Genomic DNA, 22,662 nt, shown 5'->3' on the forward strand with positions numbered 1-22,662 from the left:
CTGCTTTTCCTTCTCTTGTCTTGAGAATGCTCGTGTCCTGCCCTCTCTCAGGCTTATCACATGTTTTAGGCTCTGTTATGTTTTCTCTGTTGGCTTTTTATTTCTCTCTCTTATGTTTTTGGTTTTGGTGTTTTGGGTGGTTGGTGAGGGCTGATGAGAGGCTCTGTGAATTGCAGCTATTGGTACAGTTTTATGGTATTCACTCTAGATGAGCTAAGAGAGTTTGCACTTACACCGTCACTTTCCAGTTTTCTCCACTGCGCTTAGAGGGCCCACGGCCCTGATCTGCACAGTCTCGCTTCAGCACCGTTCCAATCCCGGTACCCGACACAGTCCTAATCCACACTGTTAACTGAGCCCATGGCTGCTGTGACCCCTCCACAAGCACCTCTTGGTTGAACTTCGTGACTCATATCAGGTATCCAGTCGCTCAGGGGCAGGCTGAGGACCAGGCACCACTGGCACAGCCACCGCAGCCTCGATCACACGATGCCCGGCTTTGCGGGCCACGGGGAGGTGAGTGCGGCAGGCGGGGATTACAGGGTGGTGGTCCAGCTGCCCACACATGGGGTGAGTCATTTCAAACAGCAGAAAGGGGGAGGCATGTCCGACTGACGAGGGATCCCATCCCAGGCTCCCCTCCCTGGCCCAGGTCGGATGTGCAGCTGATGTGGGAGCAGCTGACTCGTGTCCATCGAGCAGTGGGAATGGGAGCTGAGTCCCCTCTCCGTGACCTCAGGAAGCAAATTTCACCAGCCAACCCTTTCCCTCATCGCACTGGGAAACTTGATGCACCTGTGTTTATGTTTAACATACACTGGCGACCGCCATGTGGCTGTTTGGGGAGCAGAGCTGAGCTTTGGGTAAGAAAACTCTAAACCTGTGCAGAACTTCTGGCCCATGACTTTACTCCATTGCTAGTGACCAGGTAAGCATGTGTGCACAGGGACTTACTTGAAACTACTTATAACAACGACACGAGAAACCAGCCCGGCCCGACGGTGGAGGATGCCTGGCTCTGTCCTGTCCACAGGGCGGGGCCGCAGTCACCTGGCCTCTTACAAGGAAGAGAAGGCACAGGAAGCTCACGCTGGGAGGCACCCAAATAAACACCCCGTGGGACCTTGTGAGATGTGTGCAACCCGTCAGAGAATGTATTCATGGTGGCATCCCTGGATTTTGTTTTTTTTTCCTGAGTCCTGTTATTATACAGTGAATGCCCTTGCTTTTAGAAAGTGCAAACTGAAGCATCTAAGGGTAAAAGAGCATTGTGTCTGCAATTCATCCTCAAATGGCTCAGAAAAATTAAAATGCATGTGTGTGCACATATCATAGCGCACGTGGAGACAGGCAGAGAGGAGGAGGGAGAGGCTGGGACAGACAGACAGGGCCCGAGCGAGAAGAGGGTAGAAGCTGGCAAATGCTAACAACCAGGGACTCTGATAACGGACATAGGGATTCTCGCTACTTTTCTATAAGCCTGAGTTACAAACTTAAAAGAAATAACACATTGGAGGGGGTGGGGTTAGACACAACTCACAGCAGACAGCTAGGGCTCAGTCACAGCTCGGCAAACCCTGCGAGAGCTGTGTGGATGGAGTGCTTGAGAATCCGGGTCCTAGCGTGGCCCAGGGAGAGGCGCCGGGCGGCCCGACCCTCACAGCCCGTCTCTGACGCAGGCCCGTGAGTCCTGCCCGTCCGCTGGTCTCAGAGAAGAGAGGGGACAGAGCTACCCCGAGCGGAGCTGCCGCCCACCCCGGCACGAGCGGGCTCACCGCTCCACGGCTGAGCGCCCGCGTATAAGCACACTGCCTCTTTTTGAAATCTTAAGGGCACTGGAGAAAATTCTTCTAAATTTTCTTAAAATTTTATTTTCAAACATACACAGGAGCAAGGCTGTCGTCCACACTGTAGGAGACGCAGTTCGCCCTGGAGTCTGCCGGGCAGCAGCCTCCGGATGACCAGCAGACTAGGTCCCACTTCCAGCTGTGGGACCACCTCTCACAGCGCCGCGGGGCTCCCCACCTCTGTCCTCGCCTGCTCATCCTTAGCTCCAGGTGCCACACTGTCCCCTCTGTCCGGGTGGAGGACCCGACTCCTTACCGGGACGGACCTCACCGCTGGCACACCTACACCTGAAGCGTGAGCCCGCCCACTGCAGGGCTGAATCGTGGGCGCTGGGCACGCAGCGCTGCACAAGGGGCCTGAAGGCCTACTGTTCTAGGTGGGATCTGCCGGCAGCCGCCTCATCTGTGACGGGACAGGCCTCCCATCCCTCGTTGAGCAGAGGTTTGCGGATGGAGTGCTGAGCCCCCACACGTAAGGAGCATGGCTGCTGGGGCTCTGCCTGACCGCAGAGAGGCCCACACCTTCCCTCCTCCAGGCACTAGCAGGCAGGACCCGCCAGGCCACCGCCCAGCGGGAGGTTCTGGAGGGCTGGGGAGAAACGGAGCTCTGGCACCAGCCAGTGCTCAGACCAGGTAGCTGGTGCCCCTTCTCTGGCCCGCCTCACTGGCCCAAGAGCCTGCACCCTCCTGTTTTGGAACAGGCTCTGCTGCTGGGCCCCTGGGTTCCCAGTCGGGATGGTGCCCCAGCCTCGTCCACCATGTACACATCCTCACGCCCGGGCCCGTGCTCCTGGGTATAAACCAAGCTGTTGGTGGCCATGGAGCCCCAGGAGGTGGCCTACGTGGGGGAAGTAGATGCAGGTTGGACAGATTGACTGACGTGCCACATCTGCACGCGGGGGGGGGGGGGGCGCAGGAGACCGAAGGCTCAGGGCCTGCAGTGTGCTACATGGGGCTGGCCATGTTGCTGGCTAGCCATGCTCTGAACCCCATCTATCATGAGGAGGGCAGCCTTGGGTCCCCCAGAATCCCAGGCCCTCCCCCTTACTCACATGTTCCACAAAGGTGTCATCCTCAGGCCCCTCGTGAAGGCCCTGGGGACTCGCTCTCCCTCAGGCTATATCTGGGCCTATTTCCAAGTCACTGCCCCCACTGCCAGGAGCCCTGTCCTTTCTTTGGGGCAAGGTGGGCCAAAGGGCTAACGTGTCTGCACTTCCCACTGAAGTCCCACAGCACCACACCTCACACAGCTGCTGCCCTTGTGGTGGGAGCTGGCGCCAGCCACTGAAAGCTCCGGGTTGTCCAGGTGTTGGCCAGCACTCAGGCCCGGATGCAGGCAGAGGGCCTGCAGGGCACTCCACGTCCTCCCCTTTTCCTCAGGAATCCTAGAGCGTTGTGGCAGCTGGGGGAGCACCTGGGACCAGCACCTGCCCCCCAGGTGTGCTAACCCTGGGCTAGGCAGTGGCAGGCGGTCAGGAGGTGAGCAGGGGCCTCCCCTGTTCCTGTCCTAAGAAGAAGCCTCAACTTGGCCCATCTCATGAGATTGTCCAGGACGGGAGGTGACGGTGATGGGTCAGCCAAGTGGGGGACCCGGGGCTGGGAGAGGAGAGCTGAGCGGGGACTCCAGGTTCTGGGGCATGCGGACCTGACAGTCGTCCACACCACAGCATGTGTCCTCACCCACTGTTGAGTCCCCGGCCTCAGCCCCCCTTCTGTGAAGTCAGGTTATAAAATGTCCCCCATAGGACTGCTATGGAGTGGGAGGGTCGCAAGTGTGGAGGGACCCACCCAGACCTGGCTCCTGCAGACTGACCCTCCCGGGGCTACTCTCAGGTCACCCCTGCAGCAAGAAGCACCCTTCATCGTTGCTCAGTGCAGTACACGCACACACACACACACACACACACGCACGCACACGCACACGCACACGCACACGCACACGCACACGCACACGTCTGCCGCACACATGCCTGCCACCTGGCCACACTTCCTCTCCCCTAAGCCCTTTGCCAGGTGCCAGAAAGAGGGAAAGACTCAGCCCCGGCGCTCCAGGTGCCCCCAGGCTGGGGTGGAGCCTCACCGGTAAGCAGACTGCAGCACTAGGTAGTGACAGGTGTCTGCCCAGGGCCGGGGTGAGTGCTGTGCCTGGGCGCCTGGGCTCCGAGGCGGAGGCACCGACGGCTAGCAGACACAGCAAATCGGTGCCCAGCGCGTTCATTCTTTGTGACTGTGCCTCCCCTCGTTGTCCCTTCACTCGTAGTCTCTTGGTTCTCTACGACATGCCAGGCACTGGGAACGTCCCCAAGATAGAGACAGCCCTCCATCGGAGGGGGCGATGGCACCGTCTCCACAGCACATGGCTACCTGAGGTGCAGTGGGCCAGGGCCCGCCCCACTGGACTGTGCTTGCCCTGCCCTGGCAACTGCTCGACCAGACGACCAGACCAGGAGCAGCTAACACAGCACTGGACACACAGTAGGTAATCGGTACACACCTGTTGATAGCAGTGAGCTGAGTCTGGTGGGAGCGAGGGCGGGCGACCCCGGTGTGGGGAGCGCTGGGGAGGGTGGGAGCGAGGGCGGGCGACCCCGGTGTGGGGAGCGCTGGGGAGGGTGGGAGTGCCCTGGGTGACCCTGGTGTGGGGAGCGCTGGGGAGGGTGGGAGTGCCCTGGGTGACCCCGGTGTGGGGAGCGCTGGGGAGGGTGGGAGTGCCCTGGGTGACCCTGGTGTGGCACAGGGGCTCCATGCCGCCTGCCTCTCCGCCCCTTCCTCACAGGGCTCAGGGTAAAGTCGCAGCAGCATTCGAAAGGTTAAAGCAGAGTGAACTGTTAATTTTAATGCTTTCTGTACGCTTCAGTTTTAATAAGCGAAATGTTCTTATTTGCAGTAAAGTGGTGTCATAAAATTCTGTCTGTCAGGCCCGTTTGAAAACCATGGAAATAAATGATCTGACAAGATCAGGCTATTAGACAGCTGAGGATCAGGAAAGGAGGGGAGCGTTCCTTAATTTCACACTTGGCAGTCTTTTGGGTCGAGTAAATTTTTAAATAAGTGATAAAATTATATTAGCGCACTTGCATTTTTATGGATTTTCTGATCATTGTACTCTCTCAATCCCTTTATTTTAACTCAGACTGTCCTGTGGAAAGGTGCCTCTCAACTACTGTTACCTTGTAGGAGGCTCCGCCCAGGGTCCGAAAGGGCGAGCGTCCAGGGCCCGGTCAGAGCGCACCACACGCGGCCGCAAGGCCTCGCTTGTGTGCTGGGCCCTGCGGAAGGGCTGTGGGGCCCTGAGGGTGCCCTGGGGCCAGGAGGGATCCCATCCTTGGCTTCTGAGCCCACCGGGTGTTCGCTCAGGATATGAAAGAGACACGGGGCTGTGCCCTCCGCAGACCTTCATCCCCCTCAAATGTTTGGTGTCAGACTCTCAGTTTGCAAGAAGCTGGACCTTGGGTGGCAGAGGGAATGGTGGCTCACTGGTGACCCTCAGTGTGCCTCCCACCTGACAGGCCCTTCAGGTCATCAGGCAGCCAGGCCCCGGCAGAGCCCGGGGGGGCCCCAGAATCCGGGGCCCCATGCGCTGCAGTACCCCTGGTCCGACAGACTTGGGCCTGGGTAAGGAAGGGGAGGCTCTTCTGATCTGATTTTTAATAATTAAAACAGCATCGAAGCTGTAAGTGTTCAGTGTATCCTCCGCCCTGTGCCGTGGGTCAGGTCTGCCGTCCAGAGCGCAGACCCTGGCCCCCAGCAGGCACCGCTGTGTCCTCGCGCGCGTGCTCAGGGCCGGGCCGCTGCTCTCGGCCCCTGGTGCTCTCGCCAGCAGCTCGAGCTCGCCCCGGCCTCGGTCCTCTCATTCTGCCCAGGCTGAGCCCCCGCCTGGGTCACTGTCACTCGCCGGCCTTTTCCGTGTCATCTCTTGACCGCAAATCCCTGCCCAAATGCAGACATCCAGAGATGCTCCACAAAGGTGAAACCGGCCGCCAGTCCCATCGGTGGACAGGTCTGGATCCAGGGTCCGGGACCTGGGACCTCGGAGCTCAGCCTCAGCACCCGCCGGCCTCTGGCCAAGTCCCCCGCAGGCGCAGGGCTCTGGCTAGGACCCAGCCCGATGCTGCGCTGCAGTGCAGCAGCTGCTAATGTGGGTGTGTTTCCTGGTGGCTTCCTCCAGGAGGAGCGTGGCCTCTTCATCATCACTCATCAGAAGGAGTGAGCACACGCCTGCTGAGAGTCTGCTGCGGCCCAGGCACAGGGCTGGGCCGTGCGAATGCAGAGTCCACGGGACGGGACAGGTGGCCGTCACCTGGGAGGTGCCATGCTCACGTCGAGGGGCAGCCGGCCCAGAGCAAGCATGGCCTCTGGCTGGGAGCCCAGGTGCCTGAGAGACAGAGGTGCTGTGAGGGCATCGGCGCTGGGCACTGACCTGGCACTGTGGGCAGTCAACTCACCTCAGGCATTTTTTCATTAATTTAGCGAATGTCAGCCAGCACTTTCTGTTGGCCAGGCATGTGCGGCTCCAACAGCAGAGGCTCATGTCCAACGTGGGGAGGTGGACAGGATGCCTCTTTACCCAGGGCCTCTCCGGGATGCGTGCTGGGCCTCGGGGAACATGAGCAACCTGGGAACTTCCAGGCCCTCTGCTGTGCCTCAGTCTCCTCGTGTCGCGATGCCTGAGGACCTAACACTGCACAGGCAGAGGGTCCCTCAGGCCATCACCCAGCCGCCAGCTGTCAGCCGTGAGCCCCTGACAGCCAGGAACACTCTTCTGAAATTCAAGGGAGCATCTTCCAGGCCCCAGGAGTCAAAAGGGCCTCCCCAGGCAACGCTGGAGCACAGACAGGGGCAGAGAGTCCGGGAGGGGAGGAGGTGTGGAGGCCAGGCCTCAGGGTGGCCTTGGAGGGGCTGGGCTGTCTCTCCCCAGGAAGGAGGAAAGTCCAAATTAGTCATGCTGTATTACTTCTTTTTATGGCAATGCTCTGAGCGTCTGCAAATGTCAGCATGTTAATTTACTGTCACTCAGTGATATTATTGCATCCTTTCAAAAATGTGCTTCTTGCATTTTCAGTAGCACACTCCAAGCGTTCTCCATCTCAAAGTTTCTATAGATAGTGCGACTACTTTCACTCTGACCGTTGCCAAAATGTAGAAATTCATCGTTGCCTGTAGCCACGTGTACATGAAGAGCGGAGCTGGGGCCTCTGGTTTCCTGCCTACGAAACCCAGAGAGGTCTGATTTCTCCGCTCTCTCTCCCTCGTCCTCCTAAAGTGCTCTGGGGTTTCTCTCCCCAGGAACACGCAGAGATAAATTTAATAGACGAATCCGTCATGGCTGCGTTTGTATATGGAGTCTGAACCCTTCCTGTCTCCGGGCCCGGCCACCCCACCCCGATCCTCTCCTGTGGTGGCAAACTTACTTCAAAAATTCTGATGAAACACTTTGTAAATTTTGTTATTCTGTGATGATAATAAATCATTATAGCCTTAAACACTTCTCTAGCTTGGAGCCTCAGTCACAAATTATCTTGTCATTCTGACCAAAACATTCTCCAAAAAAGCTTGACAAGTGCTAAAACCCAGAACATGAAACCATGTGTTGTTGTGAAAGCAAGATTCAGAAATGTCAATTAATTAGATTAAGAGGCTACTTTTAGCTTCACTCGTGTTGCCAAATAACCCTTAAAATATGCACAGCAGTGGAATCTACCTCCGCCTTCAGCCCTTCTGTGCCGAAGCAAGACAATGGGTCGGACTAATGGACAAAGTTGTCGTCTCTGTCAGTTGGCTGGAGAGAATGGTCTAGAAGCAAATGTCTTGCTCCTCTCCACAGCGTGCCTCTAGGAGCCTGATCAATTCTGCCATCTACGAATTTAAGCAGTTCCCCCTCCCGGCCCTTAGAAATCACAGGCACATCTAGAAGAAAAGTCGAGTCTTTTTCATGTCTTTAGTAGTAAGATGGATTTTTAATGTCTTTCTGTGCTCATTTTTTTTAACTTGAATTTGTATTTTGAAGTTCACTTTGTGAAAAAATCACGGAAAAATTATTTAAATGTTTTTATGCATGTTTCTTGAAAATCTTATCTTTAAATAATCTATAGTCTCCATTTTATTTATGCCATAAACTGTTCCTATATTTTAATGGTCTGTTTGCTTTAAAAGGGGTTGTTGGTTTTAATAGCTCCGTTACTATCTTTGTAAACTAAACTCCTTCTGACGAAATTCAAGCAGCTCATCCCTGCCTGTGTGTGCTAGGCACATTCCAACCCCTGAAAAGGAAATTTAAGCCAAATAAATGTTCTGCCCAAATTGAAATACATAAAATGAATAGTTAACTTGGACAAGAGCTGATGGACAGAGCCGCTGGGCTGCGGACATGTGGGTGTTGGGAGAGCTCGCTGCCAGGCGGGGCCTCGGGAGAGAAACCCAAATGGAATTAATCTCTGGTAAGCCCCTTGTCTGTTCCTCAAGACTAGCTGATCACTGTGTGGCGTGGATGTGCTGGGTGAGCAGAAATGCCAGGATGGTGGCATGGTGGAGGGTGACTGCACCCTGGCCATGACCCAGGTCCCCACCAGCTCTCTTGGGGGCAGGGACTGGAAATGCACCCCCAAACTCCCATGGCAGTTGCGCCCACGTTGATTCTATTATAATTCATGTGGACCTGGACACTCACTGTGTGGCAGGGCATTTTCATGGAGGAAGGGCACATCTGTGCCCACACAAAGCAGTGGGTGCGGGGAGGCACATGGTGAGAGAGGTCTGTGCAGAGGGCGTGGGGATGTGGGAGATGTCCCTGCCCTCTTGCCTCCTAACCTGGCCGCCACCTGCCCACAGTGGCCCAGCAGTGAGTGCGAGGGGTCAAGAGAGGCAGGAAGGTAAGCTGCCCACCAGCAGCTCCCCTGGCCAAAGCGTCCATCCTGCTGGTCAGGGCAAGGGGTGCCCTGTGCCTGTGGGCACTTGTGGGGGGAGGGACTTCCTATGTGCGCTATTTCCTGAGTGACATCATTTTGTGAGGGGCTAGCTGAGGGAGTCAGAGACGAGGGGCTGTGGGGGTGCCAGGTCCCCATCCCACAGTTCCTACCCCCCCAGGTACCTCCCACCCCTCTCAGCCAATTTTGCTGTCTACAGCCAGCAATGAGGCAATTAATGAGCTGTACAAAAGCCTGCACGGGCCCTGGAACTAGGTGGGTGATAAACACATAAATAAGTCAACACTTAAATAACTAAATAGATAGAAGGGTGAGACACCAGGGCTCGTGTCTCCAGAGCCAGCAGCACAGGGTGGTCAGCGCAGCAGGGGCAGGCCAGCTCTGGCGTCCGCCCCAGGTGGCATGGCTGCTGGGTGGCCACGTCGCTCCCCTCTCAGGGAACTCGCCCACTGGGCCAGGCGCCCACCCTGAGGGACCCCGGCCACAGAGTGCAAGTGAGACGGGAGCTTGGCGGCTGAATGTGGCTGCGGCCACACTTCCTCACTTCCCTCACCTTCACCATTACCTGCCAAAGGCACCTTCTGCGCCCAGGTCTCTAGCCCAGCCAGGGACAAGACTCCCGGCCCTCCTCTGCCTAGCCCTCGGGTGGGACCCCGGGCGACATTCTGAGCGATCCTGCAGAGGTTCCCCAGCAGAGTTGCCTTCCTTCGGTTTCCTGGGCCACACGCCCCATCTGCTTCCTGGGGTCACCTGTCACAGGAAGTGCCTGCCTCCGGGTCCTCATCAGCACCCCGTTCATGGGGAGTCCGCCCACAGGACAACTTGGAGCAGGAGGGACGGGGCCACCGGAAGTGGGCAGCCCCTGCTGTCACCTAGGAAGGCACCACCCACAGGGCCGGGAATCAGCACCAACTCTCCCGATTCTCAGAGCTTGGCAAGGAATTAAAGTGGCTTTGTCTATGTGTGGCCCACGCCAGACACCCTGTAGGTCGCATGCAGGCCTGTGCCAAGTGAATGCTCATTGTCCAGGTCAGGTGCCGGGGCAGCCACGGACAAAGGCTCCTCTTTCCAGTAAATCCCCGTCTGCAGCCACATCAGGGTCTAGGATGTGACAACCAAAAAGGACCTGTGGCCTTTGGGCAGAGACCCCACCCCGTCCCAAGGGCCCTGGGCCCTGGCTGTGCCTTAAAGAGAATAGCGGGCGGCCCGGGCCGGTTGTGCTTGCCTGGGGCACTTCTCCCGTGAGAGCCTGCTCCGGGGCCTGCGGGCTCCCGCAGCCCAGCCTCCGGTCGGGCTCACCTGCTGCCCCTGGACGGCTGAGGCCTGTTCAGGGAAGCCACCCGCAGAGGAGCCCGCGACATCCCCGGGCTCGTCACCCCACTGGCAGAGCTGAGGGGGGCAGGAGTTGGCACGCACAGAGGAGCACTGGCCAAGCCATAAACAGCACACACGGCTAGACCCTGGCATCAGGGCAGAGAAGGTCCTGCCCTCGGGCCTGAAGCCAGTTGAGGTGAGCCTGTGGCACCGGCGCATCAGAGCCACAGCTGCTGGTCCAGGAACGACCGACCCAGCCTCGGGCCCTGGCTCCACCTTATGACAAGAAGCTCTTCCCCCTTCTCCCCAAAACGTCCTTGAGCAAGACGTACAGGAGACCACAGGGTGAGGGGAAATCCGCCCCGAGCAGGAAGGACAGAGGGGGGAGGGAGGGGGAGGGAGGGAGGGATGAAGGGGGAAGGGGGAGATATATATGGAGAGAGAGGAGGAGGAGGACAGGCTCCTGGCGGCCTCACTTGGGCACCTTCGTCCACTTGGATGACCACCCCGGAGCCCCCCAGCCTGGAAAGACACAGGAGCCCTGTGAGTTACACCTAAAAGTCAGCGGGGAGCCATCAGCACTGACTGGGACCCCCACCAAGACCTGTGAGCGAGCTTGGGGGAGCCCAGTGCCCACGACTCAGCAGGTGTGGGGAAGGCAGGACGCCTTCCCGAGGGACAGGCCTTGTGTCTCAAAAGGGGCCACCACCCCTCCGAGGCCACGAAGCTGAGGGAGAGAGTGCAAAGGGTTCATCTCTTTCCCAGCCTGAGAACCCCCCAAACACAGCAATGGGGGGTTCTGAAGAGCAGAGGACAGAGCCCCGTCCTGAAGAGTCTTCTCTGTGGCGGTTTTCTCAGGCTCGGGGCTGCCTTGCTGACATCTGAGAAGGTGGCCGTGCAGGCAGGCGGTAGCCCCAGGCTCAGACTTCGGGGAGCACAGAGAGGGCAGGACAGGGCAGGACAGGGCTCTGTCATGGGCAGTCCTCCCCCCCCGCCCCCCCGCTCAGGCTGGCCTGTCATGGCTCACAACCCCAGGAGAATCTGGGTGTCAGGGAACCCGTGGGCCAGTTGGACCGGAACACCAGGACCAACCCTCGTACTCCTCCCAGAACGATGGCCCCCTGGGAGGTAAGGGTGAGCGTGGGGTCAGCAGGTGTTGGGGTTGATGCTCACCTGTGTTCAGAATGCTCTGGGGGCAGAGGCCTGGCTGACCTGACAGCAACCGGGGTCCCACAGGAGCCCCACCTGCCTTTCTCCCAGGGTAGCTGGGAGACACAGTAAGAACCTGGGCAGGTCACTGTCCTGAGAGCCGAGCTCCTGCCATGCACGCGGTAAGGATGATGCCTTGGGGTGGAAGCAGCGTGAGAGAAAGCCCAGGATTCTCCGCATGTCCAAACCACGAGGGTCCCACCTGTGATCCCAGCTGGAGCCTTGGGCCACATCGCTTGCTTTAGAGGTGGGGTCTGAGTCTCAACCTCACAGTTGCTCACCCCAATGCCATCCACGTGCAATTTAACCACCGGGGGGGTGTGGATCCTGGGACCCCAATCCCAGCAACACCGTCCATGTGCCATTTAACCACAGGGTGGGGAATCCTGGGACCCAGCCCTGACAAGACAGTGCTTGGAGCTCAGCCTCACTGGCGGCGGCTGGCTGAGCTGAGGGGAGGGGAGGCTCCCAGGCCCCGTCCAGCACAGCCCTGCCCTCCGCCCCACACTGCAGAAGAGCCCCTCTCTCCTTCCCAGCAGAGCTCCTGTCACCGCAGCCCTTCAAACCCATCTGACTGGGTTGGAGCCCATCACACTGTCACCGACTCAGTTTTCATTAGGCGGCAGCTTCTCTGTTAGCCTAGCCAAGCAGAAGAACTCGAACACACGCACAAATTAAATCGACATCCAAACTCCACCAATAGACAGAGCAATTTAAATGATATTCATTAGAGCGATGACAAGCCCTGATGAGGCGTCAGGAGCCCAGTCCGTCAGCGTCTGCCGACTGGTCTCAGGGTCACTGAGGCGGAACCAGCGACCGCACCTCCATTTCTTAAGCTGAGAAAATGACTCCTTCCTGACACCCCTCTTTCCCGCCACTCCTCCCTGCTCTGCCTTGGCCCACACTCACCCAGCCCTGGTTTCGGACACAGGTACAGCCTTGAGCTGGAGAGTCATCTAAAGGAAAAAGCAGCCACTCTGACTTCTTTTTTCCATAAATGCTCCAATTAAAACAGATTTCAGTTTCTCGTAATTCCATTTCACTTGGCCTGGGAGATCTCTAACTCACGATTATGACGGTCGTAAATGTGTCCCTGAATCCTGCTGTGGAAAAAAAATAATGGAAGTGAAATGTTGAGATGCAATAATTTTGAAAACTTAACCCTCCAAATTTAAAAAGTCATTTCCAAAGTCCTATTTATACATTTTAATTTTTAAAGAAAGAGAAGGATGGGCATCCCCACCCCCAGCTCTGCCTGGGACTGCAGGGTTGGAGAGGAGGCCTGGCGGGGTCTGAAGGCCTGTGTGAGCATGGGACACAAGGGCCCCGCGTGTGGGGGCGAGGAGCCACGCCAGCCACAAGCCACGTCTGAGCCTCCCAGTCCCAGGGAAGGGTTCGAGTCCACTTGGGCAAAGGGAGCAGCACGGGGACTGATTCACCGCTAAGGGCCGAGCAAGGGCACGGCCACATCTACAGGACCTCTGGGCGCTGGAGTTTGCAGCCCAGGTCATACCCCTAGCGGGGGCAATGATCAGCAACTTCATGCCCTGAGGCTTGCCTGCACTTCTGTTTATAATTTTATGCTCAAGGTTAATTATGTGTCCTTGGCTTCGAGCACAGAGAATGTTGCCTGTGCCCATATCGGCAAACGAAGGCTTCTTAGAGCACCTGTCGACTGGCCCGGCCTCGTCGTGAAGGCAGGAGCTCTGACTCGGGGAGGCTGATGCCCGCAGTTGAAATGCCCACACTTGAAATGTGGCCCTTACAGCTGAGGAACTGAAGTTTTATTTTATTTTATTTGAATTTGAGTACGCAGATGTGGCTGGTGGCTACTGTACAGGACAGCCTGGGTTAGACAGTGAGCACAGGGCACCTGGGTGCCCAGCAGCTGACTAGGGCTGTCAATCTCTGGGAAGAGGGCTCCCTGCCTATCCCCCTCCTCAGCAGCGATTTACTAGAGTATCTTCATCGGAGACATTAAACAAATGTGGCAGAAAGCAGCTCCTCTGATCTTCTATCATTAGAATTCAGTTTTGAAAACACCTGGTTCCTTGGACCTGGGGTAGGGTGCTGACCCCAAAATGTGGAGCCTCAAGCAGCAGCTGACTTTGACTGAAGCCTCTCCTGTGTCACCACCTGCTGTCCAGGAGGGTCCGGACCTCACAGACTGTCAGGCCACAGGCCAACAATTTGGCAAATCCACTGTGTTGGCTGAGCACGGCATGTGGTCTCAAATCAGAGGTGCTTTGGGATGCGTTTGACACCCTCACAGCCCACCCACTATGGGGGCTGCTTGCCTTGAAATTCCTCCTGGGGGTGGCCTCCAGGCAAATCCTCAGGGATAGAAGAGCGGTGCCCTGAGTCCAACAGCTTGTCTCTGCCCTGGGAACCTTGGTGGAGTACACAGAAGGGCAGTGCCCCCCTGGAGACCAAAGCTGGTGTTTGATCACCACTCCCACTGACCCTGGGCGTCCAGCCCTCACTGAGACAGAGCAGCCACACGGCACTCGGGAAGGCCAGGATTCCCAGAGAGGAGCTTTCTTCCCAGAGCTCTCTAAGAGACAGAGCCAAAGCCTTTCCCAAGGGGATAGTTCCCGGAGCTGAGGGTAGCAGGTCTGCAAGGCGGGCAGCTGGAGTGGCCTGGTGCCCAGCGCAGCACCTTACCCTGTGTCCGAGGCAGGCTTCAGGCTGAGCGGCGTGGGGGGCTTGGGATCCCCGGGAAGGCCACTTCTAGGTTTCCTTTTGCCAAGTACCACACGTGCTCACTAATAAATCCCTGAGGAGAAGGCTCGTGTTTCTGTTACCAAGAGAGTAACTCTGGTGGAGTAGAAGTGGTAACCTCTCCATTAGCTAATAGGATAACAGCTATTATTTTACAGTTAAAGTGTTTTCATTAAAGAGTGGTGTTGGGATTTGTGTTTTGTTTTTCTGATTGCTTCCTATACTACAAAGCATGTTATTTTTTGTGCTAAAGAATCAACAGAACACAAGGCAACTGCAATTTTCCGATTTCAAAAGATCTACGCAGGAAATCTGAAAAAATATCACTTGATTTTCCTATAAATGACTTAGCCGCTCAGAGACGAAGTTCTCGCACGGGCTCTGTTCAGGCTGCCGGCTGCCGGGCGCTGGTGTCTTGCCACTTGGGCTCCTAGCTCCTGGGTTCTGCTCTCATGGAGCCCAGCTCTCCCTGGACCAGGCAGGTTGCAGGCCTGTCTTCTTTGTAAGTGTTTGGTCACACAGGTGGCCGTCGGGGTGGGCGCTGAGCCGCAGCAGTTGGAACTTTAAGTCCTGCTCAGCTCGCAGAGCCCACGGCCCGGAACTCGCTGGGGCTCCCGGGAACGACCCTGCACCTGAGCACAGCACCGCCTTGGTGGCCATCAGTGTTTTTCCTTTTGCGGAATGAAAATGGAACAGAGTGCCAGGGAGCCCTGGGTCCTCATCACAGCAGCCGCACGCCAGGTTCTGGTTAATGACAGAATCTCGCCGCCTCGGAGCTGAGGCTGCATCACTGGTGTTTTTGCTGCATGTTGACTGCGGAGAGGAGCTGAGATGTGGCATATTGATTTCTTGTTGTGAAGTGAGCTGTTCAAGCTCCATTTAAGGTTTTCATCTTGCATGTAGCCCTGAGCACATCAGAGCACCATAAATTAGTTAAATTGCACATTTATCACAAATGTTATTTTAAGATACTGTGTAAGTGTGATGGCTGGAAGATATACAGTAGGACTGCGGCAAGCCTGGGCTTGGGCGGGGTGAGGCTGGGGTCACCTGCACACCTGTGATTAAACTGGCCTCGCTCGGCACCGCCCCTCCCCCTCCCTGGACCCGGTTAAAGACCCACGTGGATGCTACAGTCCTTCCCACTCACATCCTCTGTTGCCATCGCCGTGGGGGAGGGAGCCACATCTGCGTGGGCCTGGAGCAGCCTGGTGCGTCCTGATTCGCCGCGGGAGCCGCGGGCCTGCCTGGCTCTGGGGGGAGGCTGTTTGGGCGGTGGCCACTCTCCAGCCAGGACAGGGTTCTGTGACTTCTGGACTAAGTGGCCCTGCATCTGCAGGTGGGCTGAGGCCTTGCCTGTCCCCTCCCTATGATGTGTGGTTTGGGGGACTGTCATTGTGCCCAGTTAGGTTTGTACTCCTGACAAGGGCCTTCAGTTGCCCAGGCACTGCTTCCTCTCCGGGTAAAATTAATTTCTGGGCCCCATGAATACAAGCAGTCCCCTCCTGGCTCTGAGCCCAGATGCCGAGTGAGCGACACCATGTGCCACCTACCTCGACTGGAAATGCTCCCTTCTACACCCAAGAGGAAAAGTCCTGAAGTTAATCCTGGGGTTGGGGTAATGAGGAGGAGACGGGCAGAGTGTCAGGTTCTTCTCCCAAACTGTAGATGGAGGTTCCACCAGCAGCACAAATCCCAACTCCCTTCAAGCCACATGGGCCCTGACGGTGACGGAAGTGTTGTCAGTTTAATCTGTTAGACTCAGGACTTTGGATTCTAATAAACCAAATCTATATTTAACCTGTGAAAAATTCAAGAGTAGAAATCTGGGCTCCAGGAAGAGAGGATGCGGGAGGCACAGGGGGAGAGTGTCTCTGTCCCCTGAGCCAGGTTCCCGGGAGACGTGCCATGTCCCACAGCTCCTCCCAGGTGAGGGGAGGGGCTCATGGGGCAAAGGACGGCTCAGAGGGACGGCCTCTCCAGATGGGGAAGGGGGCTGGCCCAGGGCCAGAGGGGGAGCCCTCCCTGCCCCACCCTCAGCACAGCCCAAGTGTGTGTCTGCATCACAAGTGTGAGCACAGCCAGCCCGGAACCCCTGTTTGCCAAAAACCGTTCTAAACTCCAGTGAGTTTCTCTCTAAAACGCAGAGAGAGATGACTGCCGACAAGACTAGAGCAGACCGATTTTGGACTCATCTTGACAAAAAGGGGTGGGGATGAATGGAAACCGTGGGCGTGTTGCCAAACATCTCTGAAAGGGCTTAATTTAAATTTTTAATAAGAGAGTATTTTTAAGGTGAGGTGTTTTATGCATCACATGGCTGGAATACATCTCTCATTTGTATAATTCTAGGTTGGGAGCTATGATTCGCGTAACTGCAAGAGCGACTTGAATACAGTAATAAAGGTATTTTAAATTTTACATGACAGTCCCAGCGTTTTGTTGGCATGATTTGCCAGGACTAATAAAAGCGTGTGATTATCATATAACGCTCTCCCCCTCCTCCATGTGTGGGTTCAGCCCCCCACCCGTGCCATCCTGCGCCTCGTCACCTGTGGGTGCTTCAGCACAGGAGAAGAGGCCCTGGACCCAGACTCCACCTGCCCCTCTTGGCTGTTTCCTGCTACTTGAAAATCTCACGTCAACAGGCAGGAGCCGCCCTGCACAGAGGCTTCCAAAGGCCTCGCTTCCCGTCTGCCTCCCGCAGGGCTCGGGGCCCAGACCTCTCACATCCAGCAGGGAGACCAGACCCATCCCATTGGAGTCACCAGGTGTGACTGAGGCTCTGCTACCCTATTTTACAGCATCACTTACCCAGAGAGAATCTAACCTCAGGCAAATGTCTTCCTTTCTTTAACATGTTCGTTCTCCGGGAAAATTCCGTCCCCGCCGCCTCTGAGAGGTGCTCCCTGCTCTCCAAACACCCAAGTTCCCTGAGACTCCCCTGATTTACGGGCAGCTTCCGACTGCCAGCACCTGGCAGACACGGGAGCCACCTCAGTCATAAACAGACCTCACACAATTCCACTTTAATGCGCTCGTTAGTCGGAACACATTTCAGACATAATTGTGAATGCGACACAAAATTATAGCAAAAAGACGATTTTAATGCTGCCGTAGAAAAAGGGTTATATGAAGAGTCACATAATGGTGGTTCGTTGTCAACAACTAAACAGGGCACACGGTGGTACAGTGTCTGTGCTGTTTACATGCCGATATTTATACACAGGTTCTCATAGGGTGTCAGCTGTCAGTTACTCCTGCAAATTAAGTGCCAAAAACGGGGAGGAACAGGATCACTTGCAGAGCGGTAACCACGGGTTACCTTTCAGGGCCTGAAGACAGAGCTGCAGTGTGGGATCTTGGGAAAATAATCGGGACAAGAAAACAGAAAGTTACCGTTTGAGACAAAAAGGCTCCCAGCCAACGGCCCGGCAGCCGAAGGGCTGGAGACGGGGAGGTCAGTCCCAGATCCCGGGGCTCAGCCAAGTGTTACAGTGCAAACACTTTAAAGGCTTATCAACGTTTAGGAAATACAGTACAAGTCCTCTCTTTTTCGTCCTTTTCAGATAGACTTAACCCTTTGAGCACTGAGTTTATTTTGCGCGTTCTTTGATTTCTAATAAATACTTTTAAAAACAATGTGCAAAGTAGTTACGAGCTGCCTGCCATGGAGGCCGCGCCCGGCCGCGTTCACTCAGACCGCTCAGAACAAATGGTGACACGGGGCTAATAAATATGCTTAATTTAAACGGGAGCCTCTGCCAATACAGATGTACTGTAGAGCAGAACAAACAGTCAGACTTTGCTTCCAGATAATGTTTCTGCATACTTTATAAATGCTATCTGTGGTATCCTCTGCATAATTACAGTGTTTGCATGTAAAAACAAAACCCATAGACCTTAAAAAAGGAAACAGAAATATACACTATACACAGGCACGACATATGCCCAGAGCATGGCAGGGACATAAAACACCGTTGCTATAAATGCAGGAAAGGTCATTTAACCACAATCACATTCTTCATAAGAGAGTCTGAAATCTATACAATATATACATCTATGTTTCAATGTGAAAATAATATTCTTTTAAATTTCAAGGCGTGTTATACCCCTGCAGACCTGCATAAACGGAGGTTCATATTATTAATTATAACGAAGCTGGTAAGGAGTTTAAAAAACAGAGCTTCATACATTATTATCATTTTATTTTATTTTTTAACCAAATGAATGCAAAAGTGCTTCAAAGTACTCAGAGGGTAAAGATGAAGGGGTGAGGAATGCCAGCGCACTCCAGCCACGGGGAGGGTGCGCAGGCTCCTATAAATGCTTAATTCAACGGTCTGTTAATGCATGCAGCTCGGAGCGTCGGCGCTCGCCACTGAATCCCACTTACACGGAGTTCCAAACACTTAGCACTGCGTTCGACCTTCATGGTTACCAGTAACAACAGCTGATTACGCACCTCTATCCACACTGTACAGTCGTACAAAACAATCCAGCCCGAGGGCGCTCCGCGGGAAGGCGAGAGCCTGTGCGCGTCAGGCAGGGCCTCCGGCTCCGGCTCCGGCTCCGGCTCCCTCAAAGCAGACCAGTGTCCCCTCAGAAGCAAATGCTACTGCTTCTCCAGCTCAGACACGTACAGAAGGTGGTCCTCCGGGGACTTCCCGTGGGTTTTGCTGAGGTGAAGTTTGACCGCGTGCTTGCTCGCAAAGGTCCGGTTGCACAGCTTGCACTGGTAGGAGGTGCCCAGGTCCTCCTCGGGGGAGGACGTCATCAGCTTTTCTGATGGTGACTTGGTTTGTGCTATTTGACTGTTAAGCTGTTCACTGGACAGTTTGGACAAGTCCCGGAGCCGGAAACCCAGGTGAGACTCCAGGTGGCTGATGTACGTGGAGGGAGTCCTGATTTGCGATGCGCAGTCGTTACAGAAGAACACAGGGTGGCCCGTGTCCAAGTTTTTGAGGAACTTGGTCCCCCCTGTCCTTCGCAGCTGGTACTTGACGTTGGCCAGCCAGTGGCTGATGGTGGTCATGGAGAGCCCGGTGAACCTGGAGATGTGCATGCGCTCCTGGGGGCTCAGGTCCGACATGATGAACTTGCCCTCCGGGGTCTGCCGGAGGCTGGCGGCGAACTGGGCCTGCAGGATGAGCAGGTGCTGGGGGTTCCAGTTGGACTGGCGGCCCTTCCTCTTCTGAGCGGGCGTCGCCTCCTCGGCCTCCTCCAGGGTGGCCCCGTCGATGTCAGACTTCTCGGAGACGCTGGAAGGGGTGGAGGACTTGGACGCGTGGCTCTCTGTCAGGTTCTTCAGCATGTCGGATATGTCTGACAGGGCGTTCTCGCGCAGCGGGGAGCTCGACATGAACGACACCACGGCAGACGTCTTCGCCGCCGTCGCCGTGGACGAGGAGGTTGCCGGGGATGTGGGCGTGGGTGACGAGAGCACGGAGCCCAGCGAGCAGCCTCTGTCACTCTTCCCCTTCGTCAGGTCTATGGGCTGGTCGTTGCTGGCATGGTAGAAATAGCGGTCCAGGGGGTCCGCCTTCTTGGACGGCAGGGGCGGCGGGGTGGCCACGGCCGCCTTCTCGGCCAGGCTGTTGCTCATCTTGAAGAGCATGCTCATGGGGTCCAGGGCGGGCAGGGAGGGCTTGGCGGCCTTGCCCAGGTGGATGTTCATGACCGACTGGAGGGCGCTCAGGGGGTTCACGAAGGGCTGCTCGGGCGGGTGGTCGGTGATGATGGCCGTGCTGCTGCTCAGGCAGCTGGACACGGGCTTGCCCAGCTCCGGGCCGTTCTCCACAGGCTCTGCCAGGGGGCTCCCCTCCTTGCCGCCGTCCCGCGGGGGGCTGGGGCTGTGGTCCTGGCTGCGGGAGCCCCCGTCGCCCGGAGCTTCCATCGCGACGGGCTCACTGGCGTCGCTGCTGCAGGGGGACGGGCTGGCCCGCTTGGGCGGAGAGAGCTTGCCCTCCGGCTCCTTCATCGTCTCCTCGACCTTGGCCACTTTCTCGGTGACTTTTTTCACCAGCTCCTCCATGGCATGGAAGTTTGTCTTGGGCATGGGCGAGGTCTGGCTGCTGGGTGGGGAGACCAGGGTCTGGCTCTTTGTTGGGGACAAGATTTCACTGTTGCCAAACACGGGTTTCAGAGGCACGCTCTTCCCTGAGGAACCCAAGGACAGCTTCATCATGTTGGGGAGCTGGTAGGCGGCGTGGATGCTGGGGTAGCCGCCCCAGCTGGGGGTGCCGTTCTGGGCCTTGTTGATGGCGGACGTCACAGTGTTCTCGAGGGACTTCAGGATGTCTAGGCCCCCCTTGGGACTCTCCTCCAGGTCATTTTCAGTCAAATAATGGTACTTAGAGGAGACGTCATACTTCTCTTCCTCTCCGCAGGGCTTCTCCTCCTCCTTGGGTTTCTCGTCGGGGGCCACTTTCTCCTTGTCGGCGTCCTTCCTGACCTCCACGGTCAGCTTGGGGGAGACGCTTGCCGGAGTGTGGGAGGGGGAGGTGAAGGTGGTGGCGGCCAGGGGCACGGACTGCACCTTCTCGTCAAGCAGGGTTGTGATGGCAGGCGCGACGGGTGTCTCCATGATGGGCTTCCCCTTCTTCATGGCCGAGTTCGTGACCTTGATGAAGTGGCCGGTGACCATCATGTGGGCGGTGAGCTCCTGCAGGGAGTCATGGGAGCTGCCGCACTCCATGCACTTGAGGATCTGGGACTTGCGGGCCTCAAAGTGCCAGGCGTAGCTGGCCCCGTTCTGGTGGCCGTAGCGGTTGTTGGGCGTGATGTAGGGGCTGGCGCTCTTCTGCAGCCCATCGCCCGCGTCCGCCAGTGCAGCCTTGGGGGTCCCGCCGGTGGAGTCTGGGGAGCTGGGCAGCTCCAGCTCCAGGGGAGCTTTCTTCCGAGCGGCTGGGATGATTTTGGCCGCAACAGGCGTGACGGGCTCCTTCAGAGGCACTTTCTGGTAGTGTTTCGTTTTGATCATGTGGACGCTCAGGTCCTGCAGGGACTCAAACGAGTGGCCACAGTACATGCACTTGAGCACCTTCTGGGCGTCCTCCTTCCCCTCCATCTCCAGCAGCGAGCGTTTGCGCGGCTTGGACCAGCGCCGGGGGTTGCTGCCGTCTGCCTCGTGGTTGTCGTCGCGGTAGTGGCCCGTCTCGTTCATGTGCACCGTCAGCTCCACCAGCGTGTCGTAGGCGGCGCTGCAGTCCCGGCAGCGGAACTTGCTGGCGCCCGTGAAGATGGAGCCGTAGAGCTTGCTGCTCTGCCGGTACAGCTGCACCGTGCTGAAGAGGCTGGGCTCGGGCAGGGCGCGGCTCTGCGCCGCCTGCTGCAGCGTCTTGGCCACGGCGCTCTGGTGCCAGTCGAAGCTGCCGCTGCCGCAGCTGCTGCTGCTGCTGCTGCTGCTGCTGCTGCCGGGGGGCCGCTCCGAGGGCGGCGGGTGCAGGTTGAGGCTGAGGTTGGACCAGTAGGAGTTGGACAGGAAGTTGTTGTACACGGCCTTCATCTGCTCCAGGCTGTCCGGCACGGGCGCGTCCTCCGGCGCCCCCGCCCCCTCCTTGGTCTCCTCCTCGTTCTTGACGGAGCCGCTTTCAAAGTCGGCCATGCGGTCACTGGCCTCACTGATGTGCGACTCGCTGTCCAGGTCGTGGCTGGAGAACTCCACGGCCGGCGAGTCCTGGTAGCTGGCGCAGGCCTTGCTGGGCTCCTTCTCCGGGCAGGCGTACTTGGCCGAGGGCTCCCCATCCGCCCGGCTCTCCTCTGGGTCTAGCTCCTCCTCCACCAGGGCAGCAGCCTTTAGCTCGTCGGAGACATAGGCTGCCGTGGAGACGGGCGGGAAGACGGGGCAGGTGCAGGAGAAGGAGAAGCCGGGAGGAGAGAGAGAAGAGAGAGCGTTAGTGGTGCTGGTCCCACCTGGCACACTTCCTCAGCTCCCGGCTGGGAGACGGCAGCAAGGCCCATGGGCGCGTTTGTTTACAAAATTAAACACTTACAATACGGCGTTTCTTTGAAGCACAAAGAATACCTGCTCTTCAAATAACTTGCCACCTTACTCTTCTCCGGGGCAACAGCTTGAGATTAAAACGGAATTTGAAGTTAGTGAAGCACACTCTGGAGGCGGCACTCGCTCCTAACGCAATAGCCGCTCGGACCAGCCTCAGGACAGCGGCTCCCGCCTGTCCGTTAGCCTGCCCTGCGCTTCCCTACCCCCAGTGCATTCCCTAACACACAGGTTCACAATTTAAATTAAGCAAGCACTTTTCACTCATTATGTTTTTGAGGCTCAGTCTTTAATAACTATAAGGACAAAAACATCAATAAAATGTTTACAAAGTAAAAAGAAAGTACACCAATTGAAATAAATTTAAAATGAGATTTTGTGGCTTTTTTCCTTCTGGAAAAGCAGGCCTCCTAAAGCTTAGCATATGCATCCTGCCGAGAGATGGGGCCTGGTTTGTTCCAGATGGGAGGGAAGGCTGTGCCCGCTGCCCCAGCCCTGGCCTGTGCCGGGTCCCTCAGCCGTGCCCGGCCAGCGCACAGCCCGTGCAGACGACGTCCGCGCCCGTCAGGACGATTGGTATGCAGCACTCACTCCTGCTGCACAAATATATACAAGACCTTCTGGTGGACCTTACAAATGCCAA

At 56.7% G+C, this 22,662-nt stretch overlaps 1 protein-coding gene across 1 annotated transcript in view; it reads right to left on the bottom strand.

Moving 5' to 3' along the window:
* Nucleotides 1-17,111: 17,111 nt before the first annotated feature.
* TSHZ3 (teashirt zinc finger homeobox 3) overlaps nucleotides 17,112-22,662 on the bottom strand; it is a 58,566-nt gene continuing 53,015 nt past the window's right edge. The window contains exon 2 of the mRNA XM_081117860.1: nucleotides 17,112-21,835. Within this exon, the coding sequence (XP_080973986.1) occupies nucleotides 18,633-21,835 (3,203 nt within the window). The 3' untranslated portion in view covers nucleotides 17,112-18,632. The remainder of the gene's footprint in view (nucleotides 21,836-22,662) is intronic.

The sequence above is a fragment of the Miniopterus schreibersii genome (assembly GCF_964146895.1).
Source record: "Miniopterus schreibersii genome assembly, chromosome: 18".
Classification (NCBI taxonomy): domain Eukaryota; kingdom Metazoa; phylum Chordata; class Mammalia; order Chiroptera; family Miniopteridae; genus Miniopterus; species Miniopterus schreibersii.